The sequence below is a fragment of the Dunckerocampus dactyliophorus genome, chromosome 20 (genome assembly GCF_027744805.1).
Source record: "Dunckerocampus dactyliophorus isolate RoL2022-P2 chromosome 20, RoL_Ddac_1.1, whole genome shotgun sequence".
In the NCBI taxonomy this organism is placed as follows: domain Eukaryota; kingdom Metazoa; phylum Chordata; class Actinopteri; order Syngnathiformes; family Syngnathidae; genus Dunckerocampus; species Dunckerocampus dactyliophorus.
Window position 1 is genome coordinate 11121829 of NC_072838.1, and position 21481 is coordinate 11143309.

Below are 21481 nucleotides of genomic sequence, written 5' to 3' on the forward strand. Positions count from 1 at the left end.
TTAAAGGATTCCCGACATGGAATCTGTCTATAGTGTCCCTTTTTAAGAGAACCACTATCCATTCTTCACAGAGGCTGAGTCACCAATGTGTGGATGCATTGTTGGGGCACTTGATTCCCTGGACTAGTTTGTTAGGCACAGTCTTTGGCCCTACAAGACAGAGTGTACAAAAACATAGACCTACTATTAGCGATCATTTTTGCCGGAAATTAGGTTCCAATGTATATTCATTTAGTTTGTTAAAGTGTTCTCTTGACAGTCATGTCACCTTATATGGTGAAATATAATCTGCATGACTATCCCCTGCATTTGCTGAAAAACATTAATTAATGCTTTATTATCTGTGTAGGAAGTGGATGCCTTGAAGCTGGCGGCCAACTTTGGCAAGCTGTGTGTCATCCCACTGGATCACATCCTCGTCCACAACATAGCCCTGCAGTTCTTCATGGGTAAATACGGAAACGCACACATACCACAGATGCCAAATTTGCTCGTCACCATTCCTGCTAAATCCAATGTTGTCGCAGATTTCATGCAGGCGGCTGGTGCCCAGGCAGAGCTCTTCTTCTGGCTGACCGTGGAGGGCTACAGGGTGACGGCGCAGCAGCAGCTGGAGGCCATGCAACGTTGGCAGAAAGACGGCAAGAAGCAACCCAGCACTACCAAGGGACTCCTGAAGGCAGCTGCGCTAGGCGTCTATGAGCAATACCTCTCTGACAAGGTCCACACTTTATCAGCAAAACACCTTTAAACCAGTTGTCCTCCAACTTTTTTGGGCAAAATAAATTGCATCATGAATACAACACACCATAAAGCATTACACTGTGTGGTTACTTTGATATTACAGACATGATTACGTATTTGTATAAGCTTCTACTCCTGAACTGATGTACACAAAAGGTTGATAATTTGGCAAAACTGCATCCCAACAGTCTGACCTGTGCTATTATTTTTCTGAGAAATACACCAAATGATGGCACTGTTATTTAACAGTTGTACAAAACAGCCGCCATCAATCTAAACTTTTTTTACAACTTTCCATCTAATTGCACATTAGTCTTTGATCAGGTCTGATAAAGTTTTAGGAGATTAGTGTTACATGTATGCTAGCATGTGGTGTCATCATTTTTTCACATGACTACATGGATTTGGAGAATGCCCAATGGGGTACATTGTGTTCACCTGCACCCTTGTTTTTCTGGCTTAAGTAAGCTTTGCAGTATTCTCAGTATTTAGAATCCTCTGCCTTTCCTCTTTTCTTGTGTTTTCGTGTTTTAACTACAGTTGTGGGCCAAATTGATCAGAGATAAGTGTGGGAAAGCGGCAAAAGAAGCACATTAGGAGATTTGCTCAAAAGACAAAGCTAGTGGAAGATGGCTTATTTAGTCCATAAATAAAATAACCTCAAACTTGTTTTACCATGTTGACAGGATTTGTATTACTTAGAAATATACCTGATTTACTTCCTTGAACTTCCAGGCCTCTCCAAGGGTTCAAGTAGACGAGGAGTCAATAACACGTTTGGGAGAGAAGCTGCAGAAAGACGATCCCACGCCAGAAATATTTGACGATATCCAGAGAAAGGTACTGAACGAATTGTGTCGTCTTTTGTTTGATACGAACTAGAGGTGCTCAATATTGGGGAGGGGTGGGGTTAAACACGCTGTGGTTCTCTTGGAGCAGATTCATTCGTGAGAAATTTGCATGAAGAGATTTGACCTATTTTTTCATCGAGATTGGTCTTTGTTTTTGCTTTTTATAATGTAACAATATAATATCATTTTGTAGCTGTTCAGCCTTTGAGGTTTAAATAAATCAATTTAAATATTAAAAATTTGATATCATGATTTTTTTTACATTAGCATTTTACAAAATACACATCATTTGGTAATAAATTTTAAGACAACAAAATCTGAGGAGCCATTTGGGAGCCGAAAGAGACTGCTCTTTCTAGTGAGCCGACCCAAAAGAACCAAGATATGTCCATCACTAGTCTTTGGGTCTTGACGGCTGCGTGGTGTGAGATGAAGCGTGTTAATAAGAAGTGCCTCTCGAGCTCCACGGCTGCTGTCCTTTCGTCGTGTTGAGCTTGCACAACATCAGCGGACATCTTATTAAGACCCTTGGTTACACATATTCAAGCCGAAGTCCAAACAAACAAAATTCCAGTCGCTGACATACTGAGCTGGCAAGTTGTGTGGAGCATATCCTTATCGGCAGAAATATTGATACCAATATGAACCGTTATCTAATTTTCATGCCAATATATATTTCATGCCTAATTGGGACCAATCTCTCCACTCAAATGCTGTTTTGCCTCAGGTGTATGACATGATGCTGCGTGATGAGCGCTACTACCCATCCTTCAAGCAGAGCCCCCTCTATGTACGCATGCTGGCTGAGTTGGACATGCTCAAAGAGCCCAGCTACCGCGGCTCTGATGACGGCGACGGAGAATCATTCAACGGCTCCCCGACAGGAAGCATTAACTTGGTAAGCACTCACTTCCTGTCACAGGGAAGCTGCATGTACATACAGGTGTTTATTGACTTGCTGTCATTTCAGTCTCTGGATGACTTGACCAACTCCTGCCATGAGGAGTCGATGCAGCTCCATGCTTTCATCTCAGACACAGGTACACACACCTAATGTAGCGTCGCTGCCCTGATGGCACATCTTACTGGTTTTGATTGCATTGAGTTGCTGTTAGCTCCTTTTTGCTCCTCCATCTTTTTACTTCCAAGCTCCATTCTTCTACATTTCTTTTGTTTTTGTCGCATTCCATCACCCTTACTTTTTCCTTTTTTCTTTGCCCACATTTGTCCTGCTATTTTCACCCCTTTCTCCCTCGCACACTTTCCACCTGCACTCTTTTCTGTCTTCCTTTATCCCGGCCCTTCTTCCTTCATTGCCCTCACTGGTGTATTGGGGTAGTTGATGCTTGTGTTCCCGGCTTCTGGGCTGCTGCAGGCGTCTGTAATGAGCACGGGAAGACCTACGCGCTGTACGCCATCACTGTATTCAGACGCAACCCGGACGGCAGCGAGGATTGCTGGAAGACATACCGACGTTACTCTGACTTCCACGACTTCCACATGAGGATCACAGAGCAGGTTGGATGTGTGATGAGGTTTGCCGTGAGCGCGTGTGTCTTCATGTCACAAGCGTCGTCTTATTTCGCTGTGCTTTCAGTTTGAGAACTTGACGTCCATCCTCAAGCTCCCAGGGAAGAAAACCTTCAATAACATGGACAGAGACTTTCTGGAGAAGAGGAAAAAAGACCTCAATGCTTACCTACAAGTAATACTTTTATAGGGCCAATAAGTTAAATATTTTTGGAAATCTGCGTACCATTTGTGTTTGTTTTTTGTAGTGGCTGTTGGACCCAGATATAATTAAGGCCTGCCCAACCCTTATTCCTTACGTCTATGACTTCCTAGAGAACAAAGCCTACAGCAAAGGCAAAGGAGACTTTGCACGCAAGGTAAATTTAAAAAGAATTTGCACCCTTTGGATGTCAACACTGGCCATTTTGACTTCATTTTAATTGGTGAATTTGGATCTTTTATCTGGAAATGGCACAAGAAAGTGTAACTCCAACAATTAATCCATTATTCAATTAACCAACAACTATTTTGGTATTTGATTAATCTTTTTTTTTTTTTTTTTTTTTACTTTAAAATGTAAATACAGTGTTCCCTCGTTTATCGCAGGGGATACTGTTCCCATAACAGCCCGTGGTAAGTGAAATCCGCGAAGTAGCCAACTTCATCCAATTTAAATGTATTAGAATGTCGTAGACGATGCTAGAAGTTACCAGCATCTGTTAGGACAGTGGTTCTCAACTGGTTTGGCTGCAGGACCCACCATCACTCCTCAATGACAAGTGGTGACCCAAACTGCTGACATTTTATAACTCAAACTTGTGAAATATCTTATATATTTAAAGGGACTGTTTGGAGCACAACATGGGCTGCAGCTTTGAAACGCTGTCTTGCTCTTTATGGCGCGCTCTTCTCCAGCAGATATTTGCAGCTGTGTGTCGGACGGACGGCACGTCCCCACTTCATGTCCTTCCCTTCCCGCTCAAGCACAGACATCGAGTCATTACGTTATTATTTTTTGCCCAGGCAAAGACCCAGGACCCACTGAAAATGGGTCATGACTGAGTTGACAATCTCTGCTTTACGACAAAGTAAAAACATACTCCTTATTCTTACAGTCTTTTGCTATATTCTTGTGTCATTCCCACCTTAAAGATAAACAAATAAAGAGTTTGTGAATAATTTGGGCCTACATTCTACACTGCATGCACCAACCCAGCACATGTGGTGAGGTATTACTAGAGCAACATGTTAATTATTGAGTCTGTAGTATTGGTGCACCGTAATTAACAGATGATTGTACTCGATATGACTGCTCATAATGTTGGTGTTTATTCTATGAGTGTGTTGGAGCAGTTAAAGACAAAATACCGTGTTTCAACAAGGGATGCTCCAGTCGATCGGCCGATTTCCATAAAAAAACGGGAGATCAACGTATGACGATAAATGCCTTTCAAAAACTGAGCGGCGTGCGGTAGCAAATCCTACGTGTCTGGTGTGTCACGTAGCTTTGCCAAAAAATGACCCGTCTCGTATTGATGCCAAGTGGTGCCAGCGTGTTTGATCACTCCCTTTACCGAACCTATTGACGTTCAAATATAGATGCAAGAATAGCTGTTGGTAGCTGTACTTTTCATTGGCGGCAGCTTTGATCCTTCGATGTCTGCTCTTCCTATCATTGTGAAGCACAATTCACCAAGCGTTGGCTTGTTCACCCGCTAGAGGGAACATGAGCTGGGATTAGACCGTAGTTTTACCCTTTCACCCTATTGATATGTTTTTGCAGTAGTAATTGTAGAGTTATCCGCCTAGCTTCTGATCTTCGGACTCCAAATGTGACTTTTTACCACAAAACAAGCAATGCGCTTAGTTCGGAGCTTGTTTTTGTTCCACGGGGAAGCCACAAGTGGATGTCACAATCATGGGTGAATACTAACTTTTTCAAGTGACACTGAACAACTTTACTATATTGTTGTCATCATACAAATTGTCTTGTCCCCTAAACACTATCTGTGGTAGTTTAGTGAACATAAACACATAGTGTAGTGTGTCCAGCCTTATGGTGGTGATACTACTCACCAGGTGATTTTGAGCAGCTCACAAAGGGTCAAAGAATATTTGCTTCACCTCTTGGTAGTTTTTTTTTATTGTAACTGTTGACTGCAGACTTCATGCCTTTTATATAATAACAAATGAGCACAAAGTAGCATAAAGACGATGGCCACACTGTTTGAATGGAGATCTGCTTGGTAAATTAAGTAGTGTACAATTTCAAATATTTGACACCCGTGCAACCTGGACACTCGATTTATTCTCTTTTAAGTTAAGCAGGACAGATTTCTGCTTAATACAAATATTTATTTCTATTTGTTAATTTTGTTATCTTTAACTAAAAAATAACAAGCACTTTATTTCCCATGTATTCGTGTTACTCCAAAACATGCATCAAATTAAATTCAGGTTACTGTCAAATAGTTAGTCCATGTGATCAGTATCGGCGGATCTCGCTCAAGGATGATTGGTATCGGCAGCATCAAACCCTGATCGGAGCATCCCTAGTGTCAACACATTTGGTATGCTAGCTACAAACATTTGCTCTCGTTTCCACAAACCAGATAGACACATTTGTGAATCCTCTGAGGAGCTCCATGAGGAACGTGTCCAACGCAGTGAAGTCCCTCCCTGACAGTCTGGCCGAGGGCATGAACAAAGTGTCGGACAACATGGGCCGCATGTCCGAAAGGCTCGGCCAGGACATCAAACAGTCCATACTTAAGGTGCCAAGAGTGGAATTGTCATATTTATAATCCAATTACGTGTTAAATGTGTCCCTACTGTCCCAGGTGCCTCCTCTCCTGCCCAAGTCCGACATCGACCCTGAACACTGTCGAGTCTCCGCCCAGCTGGACGACAACGTGAGTGTTTGTTCCCGTCTTTGGGAAGATTTTGGACAAAATGAGTCTCACACGCTTTCGTTGTGCGAGCAGGTGGACGACAACATCCCGCTGCGAGTCATGCTGCTGCTGATGGACGAGGTGTTCGACCTCAAGGAGAAGAACCAGTGGCTGCGCAGGAACATCAAGAACCTGCTGCAGCAGCTGATCCGCGCCACGTACGGCGACACCATCAATAGGTCTGTTTCACACAGAAGCTGTCAATCATAATAGATGGAAAAATACATCATCGTTTTGTTTGCAGGAAAATTGTGGATCATGTGGACTTCTTGACTTCACCAGAGCAGGTGGCAGATTACGTCAAGAAGTTCAGGTATCCCTTTTTACACGCTCAACACATAGGATTAACTTTGGAGTAACCTTCCTGAGTGCTGGTACTTGTAGGGACTCCTATTGGCCTAATGGGATTTTGGCTGAGACGCTGCCCCGCCGGGACAAGAGCATCCGCATGAGGACGAGAGTCGCTGCCAAGACCAGCCTGCTGGGTATCATGCCAGGTAATAAAATAGAAAGGGTTGTATATTGTTGTTGCCAATTTTAAATCATGCAGTAAGACAGGTAGGCCCCCTGTGGTCAGCCAGAGTGACCCGCATTTCCATCATTATGTGCAGATGAGTTGAAGCACATCATCGGTGCAGACACCACTCGTAAGGGCATACTGCGCGTCTTCGACATGTTCCAATACCAGCCCATGAACCGGCGACTGGTCTATGTATTCCTGGAGGGCTTCTTGGAGACCATGTTCCCCCAGTACAAGTTCCCTGAGCTTTTCGTCAAGCTGCACTCCCGCTCGCCACGCATCCACAGATACAGCCAGAAACTCAAATCTTCCTCCCTCAAGAGGTGACAGGAGCGAAGTGGAGACACACACACACACACACACACCGACTTAAGAGCTAAATGTGAGATAGGGGGAGGGGCTTAATATGAACTTGAAGGTATGGAAACACTCCCAGTAACTGTCATTTCTGTCAACATACACCCAAAAACAAAGCATTTGCATCCAGACTGAACATGGCAGTCTTTTAGTCAGCATCATTTTCCCCTCTCTGATGTTTTTAGTTGTTTATAGCTTCAGCGGGGCCAGTCAATGCTGCTTTGTGGTGGTCCAAAGAGGCGGCCATGAGTACTGTACTGTTTTTAAACTGCAGGAATAGATAGCATAGACCCACACCTTGCCTTACCTTCCCACCTGCTTCTACGTTTGGCCTCCACCATAAAGCTGAAGCGGCTGCAGCCCAACTCGCTCCCTTAATGCTGTAGACATTTTAACTACAAAAGCTGCACTCTAGTGTTTTTCATAGCAACCAAATGTGTCAATAGCACTGGTTTATGAGGCGCCGTTTTTAAAATGTGACTGAACAAAATAGGGCATGAATGGATTTTTTTTAAGTGATCTTGCAGCCTCAGTGCTTCTCTTGAATCCTTTTGTGTTACATCGTTTTGTCTCACAGACCTTACAGAGGAAGCCACGCCCCTTTAATTATATCAAACCCTGATGACCAAAGCTCATGCTGTTCATGTGTGCGTTCTGGTGTGAACATATGAAGAAACGATGATGCAATGGGATGACTTTCATCATCATCATGTGTGTTACAGTGGGGAGGTGGGAGGCTAAGCTGTCCATCCCAGCACACTAATAGTACGCGTCCAAGAATGTAATTGTGTGTTTGGCTTGTAAACAATTTAGTGTGTGTGTGTTTGTTATTAAGGAAGATTTGTGTGGTAAAACTGTGCCAGTGTGGGCGAGTGAGGCGGCCTTAAGTTAACACACGGTGTAAAAGAGACGCACGCTCGGACATGACTGAATCCTTCACTAGAGATATGGACAAATATCCCTAATCACTTTTTGTGCAATATTACTTTAATGCATGTGCATTTTGAATTCGTGTATAGTCAAACGAGATATTCGTTATTTTTTTTAAAACATGTTTTCCCTTCTTAGCTCAACAACTTTAACATTCCATTGTACAACTTTAGTTTTCTTTTACAGACTTGTTTTATAAGTCACTTTTTTTCTCAATCGTGTGTGTGTGTTTTAGCCTGAACAATCACTTTTATGATTAGCCAGTGGGCTAAAGCAGGAAGAGGCCCCTCCCTCTTCCCCTCTTCTGTCCAGACAGGAGACCTGTGACCAGTGGAATCACTGCTAATAAGCACTTAACGTAGCAATTTTGTGAGAGCGCCTCCTATTGGCTGGAGCACCTATCTCCGCAGTCATTGGTTGGCGCTCAGCTCTGATGGCCTCTGATTGGCTGAGGAATATTAACTGACTTCTACATGAAAGGTGAATACCACACCACCTTTTTCTGCACACCTCCATACAGGAAGGTTTTTTTTTAAACCCCAGTACAGTATATAAAAATGTGCATATGTGTACAGTTTGTGTCAATAGTGTGCCTAAATGTACTGTCAACTCTATTTTCATATTTTTCTTTAACCTAAAAAAAAGAAATCAGAATGTCATGATCACTTTATGCGACTGAAAATGACTTTAGGGTGTTTCTTTTTTGCATCTTGCTTCTCAACAAACCCTTCATTGAGAGCAACTGTGCTCAGAGCAGTATAACACTAATAAAAGGTAACTCAGACTAACTGATCTACCGAGTGTCTTGTGTGACGTAGTAAAGTACAAGGGAACCATGAAATGATTGCATTTATCTCATGTTCAGATACACTTGTCTCCGTTTCAAACAGTGTCCTTGTCCCGACATTGTCCATGTTCATGTCCAAGCTGGCTCTCTACGTCTTCCTCTGCGCTTTTCCCACTGGATCGACGATGATAACCACTCCCCATACGGCCAAACCTTACAGTTAAAAAAGTTATTTTAATACACCGTATTTGCTCACATGACTTGTATGACAGCCGCACGGCGTTAACTCACTTGCTGCAAATGTTATCTGGGCGACCGTGCCCATAGAGGGCGGCCCGCCGAGGCGCATGACTTTGCGGGCAGCATGGTACACGTAGGCCCCAGACAGGATCAGACCACCGCCGGAGATGAGGCGGCAGCTCCAGCAGTTCTTAAAAGTCCGCATAGACTGGGACATAGGCGGATTCTCTCCTCCTGTTGGTGTCTCCGGTGTCGCCATGCTGCTATTGGTGCGGGTGCTAAAGCTAATGCTAACGATAGCGGCGGAAACGGAAAGTGCTAACAATTGTTTAAAATATTCGTAAACTTTTGAGTGGTCAAATAGCGTACGTAATATTCACTGTCTTATATTTTACTACAAAACACATTTGTCCGTCCAAAAAGTGAAGGCGACTTCAAGGCTTACATCATTGTACTTCCGGGTGACAGTAGTCTTTCCTTTACGGCACTTTCAAAATAAAGATCGACTGTCATTTTCTATTCAGTGAATCACCTGAGTCAAATGCAAGAACAATAAACGCTTAAGTGTAACATGAAAGTGAAATTATGCTGAATAGATACCGTATTGCCTTATAGACCAAACGATACGACGAGCCAGATAAATGTTTCTTTACTATTAACTATTAGCTTCGTTGTCATAAAAAATACAATAAAAAATAAAACAATAGAAAATACAATAAACTCAAGTTGAATGTTTACAGCAATGGCCTTATTTTATTTACGTATCTAGCTGGCGTAGATGAACATAACATTCTAAAAATAAATGTAAAAAGAAAATAACTTATTATTGTAGTGTAACACACATCAAGATTTAACAGTAAAATACGACAATAAAATAATTATGTACATGTCCTCTTCAAAATAAAGCTTGTTTACAAATTGGCATTCAGGGGTGAGTGAGTAGGTGAACGAATTAAAGGAAACGAGTACCCGTGAGTCCCGATTCAGTTACAAAAAAACCTCGCGAGTTTTGAACGACACGTTCATGACTCGCATGCCACTAGCCATGTTGCTACAAGTAGCGCTTACAGTCGCTTTTACTTTGACTCCAGGTTTTGGTCAAACTCCGTATACTTTAGATTCCACATACTTTGCAGCTGTGTACGAACATCGCGTGATACTAAACCCGGAGCCCCTTGTCCCCCTGTCTCGGTCCAATGCCCTCCAACATATGCAGAGGAACCTGGACGTCTACGAGGAGCAAGCTGCCCTGGCAGCCCAGCAGGTATGCACCATACGTGGATAACAACACTGTATTAACCTTTTAACTGGCTAATTCATTCAGAGTGGAAAGTACAGAAATTACATTTTATTCCTGCTGGGAGACTTTTTGCCTTTTTCTGTTTTTTTTTTTTTTGCTGACAGTGAAAAGTTGAACTTTAACCAAGATATTTAACTGCGTGGACCTTGAGACCCCTCAAGTCTCCTTGTCAGTTGTTTTAACTACAAACACGTGTACTGTTATTTCATCTCTTTCTGTCCCATTTTTAAACAGCTTATTATAAGGACATACTCCTGTAAAAAAAATAAAATAAAAATTGCCATGGAAATTCATCCATCCATTCATCTTCCTCCGCTTATGCGGGTCCCGATTGTGGGGGCAGCAGTCTCGATAGAGAAGTGCAGGCTTCCCGGTCCCCTCTTCCAGTTCCACTGGGAGGACACCAAGGCGTTCCCAGGTCAGCTGTGAGACAGAATCCCTCCAGCGTGTCCGAGGTCTGCCCCAGGGCCTTCTCCCGGCTGGGCATGCCCAGGACCCCTCACCAGGAGGCATCCAGACTAGATGCCTGAGCCACCTCAACTGGCTCCTCTCGATGTGAGGGAGGAGTGTCTCTACTCTGAGCCCCTCCTGGATGACTGAGCTCCTCATCCTATCTCTTAGGGTGAGTCCAGCCACCCTACGGAGGAAACTCATTTCAGCCGCTTGTATCCGCAATCTCGTTCTTTCAGTCACGACCCACCGCTCATGACCATAGGTGAGGGTGGGAACATCTTCTTTCACCACGACGGTCATTGCTGCAGGCGCTGTGCCAAGCTCAAGCTCCAGCCTTCCCTCACTCAGGACCCCATTCCCAACCCGGAAGGGTGCAATCCACCTTTTTGAACAGAATTGGTGATAAAGGGCAGCCTTGGCGGAGGCCAACGTTCACCGGAAACTGGCTTGTTTTACTACTGGCATTGCGAACCAGGTAATGCGCCACCAGTCATGTACTCCCGAAGCACCCCCCACAGGACACCGCACACGATGTGGTCGAATGCCTTTCCTAAGTCATGTGAACCGGTTGGGCAAACTCCCATGTACCCTTGCAAGGGTGTAGAGCTGGTCCAGTGTCTACGACCGGGACAAAAACCACATTGCACCTCCTGTAGCCAAGGTTCGACTAACGGTCGTACCCTTCTTTCCAACACCCTGGAATAGACTTTCCCAGGGAGGCTGACAAGTGTGGTCCCCCTATAGTTGGAACGCATCCTCCGACCACCATCCCGGTCTGCTAATCCAGAGGTACTGTCCCAGACTTCCACGCCATGTTGAAGAGACGTGTCAGCCAAGACGGTCCCTCAACATCCAGAGCCTTGAGGAATTCAGGGCAAAACTCGCCCACCCCTGGAGCTTTGTCCGCCCCAGATACCTCAGCCACGGTGATGGAACTGTCGGCGTTCGTGTCCTCAGAATCTGCTTCCTCTATGGAAGGTATGTCAGTGGGATTGAGAAGTCCCTAAAAGTATTCCTTCCACCGCTACGGAAGTTGTAAACATGAAATAAATAATGTCTGCTATATTTTCACACCATGCTCTGTCATACTTATTGGCACAGCTCCTGTGATTTCAACACTACTTGCTCTTCTCCACTTCTAGCACCTTTAAGGCTCAAGCTACTTGGCTCTTATCGTTACCAGACACGCGTCTAAAAATCATCGGCTTCTCCGAAAAATCTTGTGTGTAACTTTGAAAAATTGCGTCACTTTGAGGTACCTTTGAGTGTAATGTCAACATAAATCAACTGAACCTCATTGCTACACTCATTTCTTCTTTGAGGGTGCCCACATCCTGGTGTTTCCAGAGGGTGGTCTTCACGGTTTCAACTTCAGCCGTTCGTCCATTTCTGGCTACCTGGAGACCATTCCTGACCCTCAGGAGGAGCACTGGAACCCCTGCACCGAGCACGGCAGATTTAACAATACAGAGGTGACTTCATGGCACAAAAGGTAGACTTGGAAAACGAGCTACTGTGCATCATAGCCGTTTGGTGGGAACTACAGTCCTTCTTCCTGAAGAATATTAAAATGTCAATCAAATGCATTTCTTCTTGGAGGGATGTCCATATGTTAGACTTTGAAAACCACTGATCCTAAACATTAGCTGTTCTCACACTTGCCAGGTTCTCCAGCAGTTGAGCTGCATGGCTCGCCGCCACAATCTTTACGTGGTGGCCAACATGGCTGATCTGCAGCCCTGCCCCCTGAAGACAGACCCCGCCTCGTCCTGTCCCTCAGATGGACACTGGCAGTTCAACACCAACGTGGTTTTCAGGTGCAAAGCGCTCCAGTTCTTTTGAAAAAAAAAAATCTGCATCCTGTACGTGTGCGCGAGTGTAGAAATCTTCATCCTCATCATGTAGGTCAGATGGACTGCTGGTGGCACGCTACCATAAACACAACCTTTATTTTGAAAAGGCCGCGGACACACCGCCGCAGCCGGAGATCATAACGTTTGACACGCCTTTTGCTGGGAGGTTTGGCCTCATCATCTGCTTTGACATCCTCTTCTACGAGCCCAAAATCACCCTGCTGGAGAGGGTAAGACGAGAACACACGCATGAAGTGGACAAAAGCGTTGATCTACAATGGATGAATCCACAAACAATGAAGTGATAGCAGCGCGTCCCAATACTTTTGCCTACATACCCTGTTCCGAAATGTGCATCCTGCAGGGCGTGCGTCAGCTGATCTTCCCCACAGCCTGGATGAACCAGCTGCCCCTCCTCGACACCATCCAGTTTCAGCGGGCCTTCAGCCTGGGTGCCAATGTCACGCTGCTGGCCGCCAACGTTCGCAACGACCGACTGATCATGACAGGAAGTGGCATCTACACCCCTTTCACGGCCTCCTACCATCACGCGCAGAAAGGGGACCCCGAGGAGGGCCGGCTGATCGTGGCCAGGATCCCCGTGCTGGAGCCGGAGTGGGCGGGTGCGGGTGTGGCTGCAGAGGAGGGCGCAGTCAAGGGGACGACCACAGACTCGGGATTTTGTCACCAAGACAGCTGTGCTTCCTCTCCACCATCCTCCTCCACCTTTACTTCCTCCATGATGTACGATCCTTTTAAATTTGTCCTCCTTAACGACACAAACCACCTGGAGGTGTGCGATGGCGCCTTCTGCTGTCGCCTGCAGTACCAGCGTTTTCCACAGAGGGGCAGTAAGGAGCTCTACGCACTGGGTGCGTTTGCTGGCACTCATACCGTCAATGGGCGTTATGCTGTGCAGGTAGGACACGTTCTGTAACACTGAAGCAACCGTTTTATTACATCTTCTCAAGAAGCAATAACTTAGAAATGAAACTTGAGTAGTCCGTGTATCAGTATCAGTATAGAGTTACTGTCCTTGGAAAATAAAACATACCGTAACACGATTGTCAAAGTAGCTGGCAACACAACACAATTGTGTCAATTTGTATGACCACCCTTGTTTAGCCCTGCTTTAATCCGCTTGGGCATGGAATTCACCAAAGCTTAAGTATAAGTTTCATTTCATTCTTACGATATACACTAATCACCCATTTATCATGGTTAACTGGTATTTATAAATGGAGTATTTTCATAGTTCGAGCATAAAAAAGCTGTTTTCAACCTTCTAAGTGCAGTTGTTAACATTGGAGCCCTCTTGACATGAAATAACACCCCTATAGTCACCTTAAGACAATGCTTAATATTTGTATTTATTTTGCCATTTTTATGTTAAAATGCTTAATTTAGGCGAAAAATACGTAAAAATGGCTCAAAAATAGGCCGTAGTCAACCACAAAACATATTAACCTATTTTGAAAAACCGCACTGTCATAAAAATGTGACTAGTGTAGTTTGAGAGATACCAGTGGTGACACGCTAACCTCCTGTTTGCAGGTGTGCGCCGTGGTCCGCTGTGCAGGCTCCGAGGCCAGCTCCTGTGGGCAGGAAGTGGAGGAGGCAGAAACTAAATTAGACTTTACACTGGAAGGACAGTTTGGGACCAAGTACGTATACCCATCAGTTCTGGTGAGCCGTTACATCCTGGAGCAGCCTGAACACGTGGAGAAGATGGGAGATGGGAAGGTGACCATGACACATTCAAACATGGCAGGTGGTCTGGTCACTGCATGCTTGTATGGACGTGTCTATCACCTGGACAACCAATGAACCACTGTGATGCTGTCAGGAGAGGACAAATTAAACACGGACTAGTAAGATTAGCAATACCATCTTGAACTCATGAAAACTTTATTCTGTAGAAACATTGCAATAAAGACTGTTCATCCCCTGCAGGAAAAGTGCTTGTTTTCAAAAAGGCAATATTTATTCATTTCTCTCTCTCACCAACACACACGCACACATCAGTACAGTACATAAACATCAAGGTGTGGCTGCAGGTGCCGCAACAATCCTTCAGTTAAAAAAAAAAAAAAAAGGTTGCCAATGTCCCTCTTTGAATTGAAGTACATCCTCAAACTGCAAAGTGGTTGACCATGATCACCGTTTCAAATAGAAAGACCAGTCATCCACGTGGTCCCGTTTAGAATGATACATTTTGTTCCTTAGTAATCTGAGCTTCCTGTCACTAAATATGTGAAGAATATTAGTGAGATGATTCCAAAAACCCCAAGGAGTTGAATTTAAACATGACAAGTTTGTAATATTAAAATTAAAAACACTGGCCTACGAGGGAGTGTAATGTTTTTGGAGGGGGGAGGAGGGGTGTGAGCATTGCATCATACGCTCTAGTTGTATTTTACCCATCTTTTGTGTTATCTCCGTGATCTAATAAGGCCTTCAAACACGGGGGGGGGGCATTCTTCAGTAGGTCTCTGAATCGGAGTCGTTCAGTTCTTCGTCAGCAGGGAGCGAGGATAGTGGGTGCTCCAGCCTGCAGTATGATGCGCGGTCCGGCCTCAGAGGAGGCAGCGTGTCGAAAACCACGCCCTTTGTGACGTGATTGGAGACGGGGTGGTGCTTGATGACCGTGTGAGGGAGCGAGAACGCAGGCAAAGTTGCTATGGTGACCATGGGGGAGGTGGGCATCATGGAGTTGAGGATGAGCGCCAGGCAGTCTGCCACGTCACGCGTGGGGGCGCAGGCCAGAGCTGGTGTGTAACCTGGAGAGAGGAGAGGAAAGGGAGTGAACAGTGTTTGTTTGGGTATCAAACTACCAGTGAGGCAAACCGTTCTCATCCACTGCTTGCACGCTCGCTCCTTTTCCCAGAAGTTCCTGGACGACCACCGTTAAACCATTCCTGGCTGCGACATGGAGCGGCCTGCAGGAAAATCATTCAGGAATTCATAAAATGATGAAAGTCGATGAGGAAACGTCAACGAGATGACGGCATACGTGCGCAGTGAAGCGTTGGTGCAGTTGATGAGGTTTTTATCGCTGATCTTCTCCAGGATCAACAAGGCACACGTCTCGTGACCCTGACATCAGAAGACGGGGACACAAAATTGGGGAAATTGAGGATGCACACAGTCGGAGGTATTCATTTAACAAATGTATTACCATTTACTTTGCAGTGGTGGACAGCTGTCCATCAACCTGAGAGGTGTTTCTAATGTTTTGGTTACTTTTAGCTAAATAAAAATATAGAAACAGCTCTCAGTGACACCACAGCAAACTACAACCACTGTAGTAAACATTCTTAGTACGGGGTGTCCAAAGTGCGGCCCGAGGGCCATTGGCGGCCCGCGACTGTGATTTTATTGGCCCGCAGCAGTCTAAAAATGTAATTTAACAAGGAAATTTAAAACAAAAACAGCAGCAGCAAAAAAAGGGAAAAAAATCAATCAAATGTCAAAATATTAAGAGAAGACTTGTAATCTAGCAAGGAAAAAAAGCCATAACTTCACAAGTAACAATATAAGGAAAAATGTCATTTTAGTAGCATGAAGTTGAAATATTAAAGATTTTTTAAAGTAAAAATCAATAAAGTTGTAATTTTTGGAAACTTAGGTTGGGGAATATTTATAAAATGAGAATAAAGTATTAGGAGAAGAAAATATACAAGAAGAAAGTTGAAATATTTGTAAAATTATACAAAAAAACCCCATCAGAAATAGAAAACAACAGAAATTAATAACAGAGTAAAGTCAAAATATTAAGAGAAAAAAAATTGTTTTCTAATGGGAAAAAGTTGCTATTTTATGAGAATAAACTTGTAATATGAGGAAAAATCATTTTAGTAACAATGTTGAAATAAAGAAAAAATACGTTATTTTTTTTAAAAAAGATTTTGAAAATATTATGGGAATAAAGTTATAAGTACGAGAAGAAAATTCACAAAAGGAAAGCTGACATGAAATAGTTGGAAAATAAAAATTAAAAAACCCAGCATAAATGGAAAAAACAGCTGTAATTTTACAGAAATAAAGTCAAAATATTAAGAAAAAAAGTCATCATCGAATGAAGAACAAAAGTTGCAATTTTACAAGAATAAACTCGTAGTATGGAAAAAACGTCATTTTTAGTAGCATTTCACCTATATTATAAAGGTATAATGCAGGTTTTTGTTGAGCTACATATAGCTTCTCAGCATATCTCTATGTGTTGGTTTACAAAATATCAAAGTGGCGCTTGCATCCTTTCATTTTTCACCATGTGGCCCTCGCTGGAAAAAGTTTGGACACTCGTAGTACCTCCCTTACACTGGATTGCATTAACGATTGTACAGTACCTTTAATGGTTGGTAATAGTAACATAAGTACAGTAATCCCTCGTTTATCATGGTTAACTGGTTCCAGACCCGACCGTGAAGTGTGATTCCTTATTTCTATAGAAAACCTGTTTATGCCTTTCTAAACACATCTTTTAACATTAGAGCCCTCAAGACATGAAATAACACCCCTATAGTAACCTTTACACTCGTATTACCCAATATAGTAGACATAACAGAAAATACTCCATGTGCTTGTGTGTCTCACCAAACATTACTGACATCTAGTGGCCAGTGTAGATTACTACATACCACCACAGAATCTGTGAATGAGTCTTCTGAATGTCTTATATTTCTTATAGTTATTTTAGCCATTTTTATGCTTGAAAATGCTTAATTTAGGCAAAAATACGTAAAATGTACTTAAATATATAAAAATGACACGTTTTATATTTTCGGTCGATACATTTAGGATGTGTTTTATGTCTCCATCAAATAGTAGTGAATTCTAAGTACTTCAAATCGCTCTATCCCAAACGTAAGCACTATTCAAACCTTCAAGAATTTCAACTCCTGTGGGGAGTCAAAAAGGTGCATGTTACCTTGCTACAAGCCAAATGTAAGGCAGTGTTCCTGTCGGTGTCCTGCAGACCGAAGTCTGCTTTGGTGCTGCTCACCAGCACCTCTGCAACACATCAATGCAGAGTGAAGAGTTACATAATGAAGCCTGCCGAGTCAAAAAGCGCACGATACACTCTACTGACCCACGGCATTGGTTTGTCCGTTGAGAGCTGCCATCATCAGCGGTGTCCTGCACGTGTGTGCATCCACGACATTGGCATGAGCACCGTGGCTCAGCAGCAGGGAAATGCATTCAACGCGGTCTGAGAAAGCGGCAGCGTGAAGCGGGGACCTTCATCCATACGAACAAGGAGAGTATCAGATTGTCATCCGAACAGGAAGTGGTCGCTTGTGTGTCTCTAACCTGCCCTTGGAGTCAGTGGCGTTGACAATGCTTGCACCGAGGGAATCAATCAACAGCTCAGCCACTCCTTCATTATCGTTCATGCTGAAACACACAACACGCGTTACTCATCTGTGAAGACTTCTGGTATTCATGCGCACAAAAACGTATTTGCTTACACAGCGCAGTGCAATGGGCTGAATGAGTTGCCTTTTATCTTCCTGAAGACTTCCTTCTCTAACAACAACTCCACACAAGCGTCACACCCTGGAAGGAGGGTGGGGGAAAAACACGTAAGGATTCTGTAAAGCTTTGTGTTTCAGGCTGTGCTTCGGTACCACTGTAGCAGGCCCAGTGCAGTGGCGTGTAGCCTTTCTCGTCAGTGAGCTGCGAAAGAGCGTTGGAGGTCCCGTCAGCCTGCAGCATAGCACCGAGGATGCCCACTCGGCCACAGGCGGATGCCAAGTGGATAGGGGAGAGACCTCGAATGTCCTTCACACATGCACTGGCCCCGCGCTGAAGGAGAGTCTCCACACATTCCTCCTGACCTGTCACCGCCTGTGTGGACATCACACAGTCTAAATGGTAAATGAGTCGTGGTTTGCCATGATGCGTATACGTTAATTACGCAAAAAAAAAAAAAAAGTAACGTAATTATATAAATTAGTTATCACTGTTAACGGGCTATTTTTGCCAGCCCTAATAATAAAATAACTGAATTTCATAATATACACCCACTAACATGATTCATCTCACCCCTCGGTGAAGGGCTGTCCTGCCCCAGCAGTCCTGAGCTTGGACGCTGGCTCCATGACTTAGCAGCAAATACACACACTCAGTGTGTCCATTCAGCACAGCCAGCATCAGCGCAGTCCTTTTTACACACACACACACACACACACACACACACACACACACACAACAAAAACACTATATAAATGTTCTTGAACAGAGACAGGCCATGATGAATTCTGCCTTAAATAAAGTTTTCACACACTTACTGCTTGTGGACATCTTGTGCGTCCACATCGATGTGTTGGTTGTTGTTGCTCATGAGGAGACGCAGGCACCCCAAGTGGCCATTTGAAGCTATGACGCACACAAAGTGGGACATTGATATCACAGAACACATTGACAGCAACACACACGAGTTGCATTTATGTCTTACATGGCTTCTTTTCTGTTATGTCTACTATATTGGGTTACATTAACATAAAGGTAGGGGTGTTATTTCGTGTCTAGAGAGCTCTCAATGTAAAAAAAAAAAAAAGAGGTTTTCTATGCTGTAACTACAAAAACAAAAAGGAATCCTATTTCGTGGAAATTCACTTATCACGGTCTCCAACCAATTAACCGCGATAAATAAGGGATTATTGTACTTAAAAGCTTCAGTCAAGTACCTAATCAAGGTGTTTCTTTCCAATAAACAGTATATTTATTTCAGAGTGACTTTTTATTAGACCCGTGCGATAACACACTGCTATGTCAATGGACTACTACTGTACTGTATGGTGCTCATTAATAAAGATTTTAAGAATATGCAAACCAAATTCGAGAGACATAGATTTATAATAACTCTCTTAACCACAACTCTGGAATGTTCACTGGTGTGATTTGGAGGCATGTTGAGCACTACCTGCAGCATGTAGAGCTGTTTTTTTGTGTGTGTAGTCACAGGTCATGGGTGAGGCGCCACGGTGTAGCAGCATGGAGACACACTCCTGGTGACCTCTGGAGCAGGCCAGGCTGAGAGGGGTGCAGCCTTGCGGGCTACAGACGTCCACATCCGGCATGGAGGACAAGAGGACTTCTAATGCTCCACAGTGTCCGTGGTAAGCCTGGATGGATGGATGGATGGAGGACACGCATGGGCATAGGCACTTGCAATATTTTTGGGTGTGTGAGCACTGCAGCACAAACTCCAAAAGAGAAACTTTGAACTCACTGCCAAGTGGAGCGGGCTGATCAATCCGTGGCGCTCAGAGTCACTGGGGAAGTCTGTCCCCGATGTCTCCATTAGCTGACATAGAGTTACACATGTCAGTTTAAGATTACGTGTTAGGCCACAAATTAAGCCTGACATTTACAATAACATAAAACCTTTAACACAGTGTAGCTTCATTAGATTTTAGCTCAAAAGTAGCTTCTTCATCATCTGCCTCACAATCTACTTAAGCAATGCCTCATCTGTCCTCCAGAGGAAGCTACTTTTACTAGTTTTAAGTCCTTGATAAAGTAAAGTATTATTACCACGTCAAGAGGGGTTTCACTTGCCATCTAAAAGAAACAAACAAAGAGTGGAATTTAGGTTGACCCCAGTTCAAAAACTTTACAGATTTTGCTGATATGCCGTTTTCACAACACAATGGACAAAATACACACCAGCTCCAGAGAAAGCGTGCGGCCATAGGCTGAGGCATAGTGGACAGCACTGTACCCCTCTCGGTCCCTCACTCCGGGCTCAGCGTTGTTCCTCAACAGGTACTCCACACATCTGCAGCAATCAGAAACAAAAGAATATCCGACAAACATTATTTCCTGATTAACAGGACATTGCAGATGTGTGTGATGTCCTTTGGTTTATGACTGTAACTTACTTTCCATCTGTGTCAGCTGCAGCAGCGTAGTGCAGGGGGCCACAGCCTCTCTGGTCCAACTCATTGACACTTGCCCCAGAGCCCACCAAGGCAAACACACAGTCGTAATTACAGTTGGCTGATGCATAATGAAGAGGACTCCTGTTAAGGTCAGAGTCAACATCATTTTCATGCTGGGCAGGGTGAAGATTTCTTACTCTCTCCCTTTCCCTTTTCTCAGGCCTTCAGTTTGTTTTTTGTTTTTTTTATTGCTCACCTTCCAAAGTTGTCTTTGCTGTTAAAGTCTGCTCCTAAATTTAGCAGCAGATTCAGGCACTCCAGGTTCCTGAACGTTAACACAACATACTCAATCAAATAAACATTGATACACACTGCAAGTAAGAGGGAACAATAAGGACACACCCTCCAGCTGCAGCTGCATGCAGACAAGTCCTTCCGTAATCATCAGGAGTGTCAATGTCAAATCCTGAGACAGATATGCAAACACAATCAATGTAATGTCAAGTAGGAACAAGAAAGGTGCCAACAATGTACCTGAGGACAGCAGCTTCCTGCAGCAATCAGGGAAGCCAGTAAGAGCTGCCAAGTGCAGTGGGAACATCCCATGAATTCCTTTCCTGGAGAGGGAGAAGGCAGAGAGGACAAGACATGGAGGAGAAAACAGCAAGGCCCTGCACCTTATTATTATTATTATTTTTTTTAATTGTGTATTTAGGTCACACTAATAAAAGCTATAATTCAATTAAAACACACAGTTAAATTAAAAGTCATCTATTACTGACTTTGCAACGCTGGCTCTGTGTTTGACAAGCGCTGTGATGATGAGCTCATGGCCGTAGCGTGCAGCAATGTGAAGGGCAGTGTTTCTGTCCTTGTCCACACAATCAATCTCAGCTCCTACAGTACACACACGTCACATATAGTGGGTATTCCCATTAAAACGCCCAATAAATAACCTATGGCTTACCGTTCTGAATGAGGGCCTGAGAACATGAGAACCTGCCATGAGTAGCTGCCATATGGAGGGGAGTCTTCCCATCCTTACTCTGCACAGATGGACAATGGAAGTTGTGCACTTAAACATAAAAGTGCGT

General features: G+C 43.9%; 4 protein-coding genes across 7 annotated transcripts in view; 2 read left to right on the forward strand and 2 right to left on the reverse strand.

The window, feature by feature from the left end:
* Positions 1-7985, forward strand: part of snx13 (sorting nexin 13) — a 22627-nt gene extending 14642 nt beyond the window's left edge. The window contains exons 12-25 of one of the 2 annotated variants that reach the window (XM_054763333.1): positions 350-449; positions 528-721; positions 1480-1584; positions 2323-2493; positions 2566-2635; positions 2935-3113; positions 3193-3300; positions 3374-3484; positions 5720-5881; positions 5948-6019; positions 6092-6237; positions 6303-6371; positions 6443-6555; positions 6670-7985. In XM_054763333.1, coding sequence (XP_054619308.1) covers positions 350-449; positions 528-721; positions 1480-1584; positions 2323-2493; positions 2566-2635; positions 2935-3113; positions 3193-3300; positions 3374-3484; positions 5720-5881; positions 5948-6019; positions 6092-6237; positions 6303-6371; positions 6443-6555; positions 6670-6905 — 1836 coding nt within the window. In that variant the 3' untranslated portion in view covers positions 6906-7985. The remainder of the gene's footprint in view (positions 1-349; positions 450-527; positions 722-1479; positions 1585-2322; positions 2494-2565; positions 2636-2934; positions 3114-3192; positions 3301-3373; positions 3485-5719; positions 5882-5947; positions 6020-6091; positions 6238-6302; positions 6372-6442; positions 6556-6669) is intronic. The other variant, XM_054763334.1, reaches the window with a different exon arrangement.
* On the reverse strand, positions 6937-9382 carry dmac1 (distal membrane arm assembly component 1). Its single transcript, XM_054763337.1, has 2 exons — positions 8944-9382; positions 6937-8865 (listed from the first exon to the last, which is right to left on the reverse strand). Exons 1-2 carry the CDS (start codon positions 9149-9151, stop codon positions 8801-8803), a joined length of 273 nt encoding a protein of 90 aa, XP_054619312.1. The 5' UTR covers positions 9152-9382; the 3' UTR covers positions 6937-8800.
* On the forward strand, positions 8134-14877 carry btd (biotinidase). The gene is made up of 6 exons (XM_054763335.1): positions 8134-10156; positions 11968-12117; positions 12311-12462; positions 12551-12728; positions 12863-13417; positions 14053-14877. Exons 1-6 carry the CDS (start codon positions 9917-9919, stop codon positions 14323-14325), a joined length of 1548 nt encoding a protein of 515 aa, XP_054619310.1. The 5' UTR covers positions 8134-9916; the 3' UTR covers positions 14326-14877.
* The window catches only part of LOC129172975 (serine/threonine-protein phosphatase 6 regulatory ankyrin repeat subunit A), an 18723-nt gene continuing 11254 nt past the window's right edge, over positions 14013-21481 (reverse strand). The window contains exons 10-29 of one of the 3 annotated variants that reach the window (XM_054763330.1): positions 21355-21433; positions 21170-21284; positions 20922-21058; positions 20790-20853; positions 20644-20712; positions 20388-20528; positions 20173-20284; positions 20041-20067; positions 19736-19810; positions 19427-19628; positions 18792-18879; positions 18547-18664; positions 18129-18348; positions 17970-18057; positions 17812-17895; positions 17591-17739; positions 17429-17511; positions 15512-15594; positions 15346-15437; positions 14013-15278 (exon numbers count right to left, since the gene is read on the reverse strand). In XM_054763330.1, the coding sequence (XP_054619305.1) occupies positions 14980-15278; positions 15346-15437; positions 15512-15594; positions 17429-17511; positions 17591-17739; positions 17812-17895; positions 17970-18057; positions 18129-18348; positions 18547-18664; positions 18792-18879; positions 19427-19628; positions 19736-19810; positions 20041-20067; positions 20173-20284; positions 20388-20528; positions 20644-20712; positions 20790-20853; positions 20922-21058; positions 21170-21284; positions 21355-21433 (2325 nt within the window). In that variant the 3' untranslated portion in view covers positions 14013-14979. The remainder of the gene's footprint in view (positions 15279-15345; positions 15438-15511; positions 15595-17428; positions 17512-17590; positions 17740-17811; positions 17896-17969; positions 18058-18128; positions 18349-18546; positions 18665-18791; positions 18880-19426; positions 19629-19735; positions 19811-20040; positions 20068-20172; positions 20285-20387; positions 20529-20643; positions 20713-20789; positions 20854-20921; positions 21059-21169; positions 21285-21354; positions 21434-21481) is intronic. The other 2 variants (XM_054763332.1, XM_054763331.1) reach the window with 2 other exon arrangements.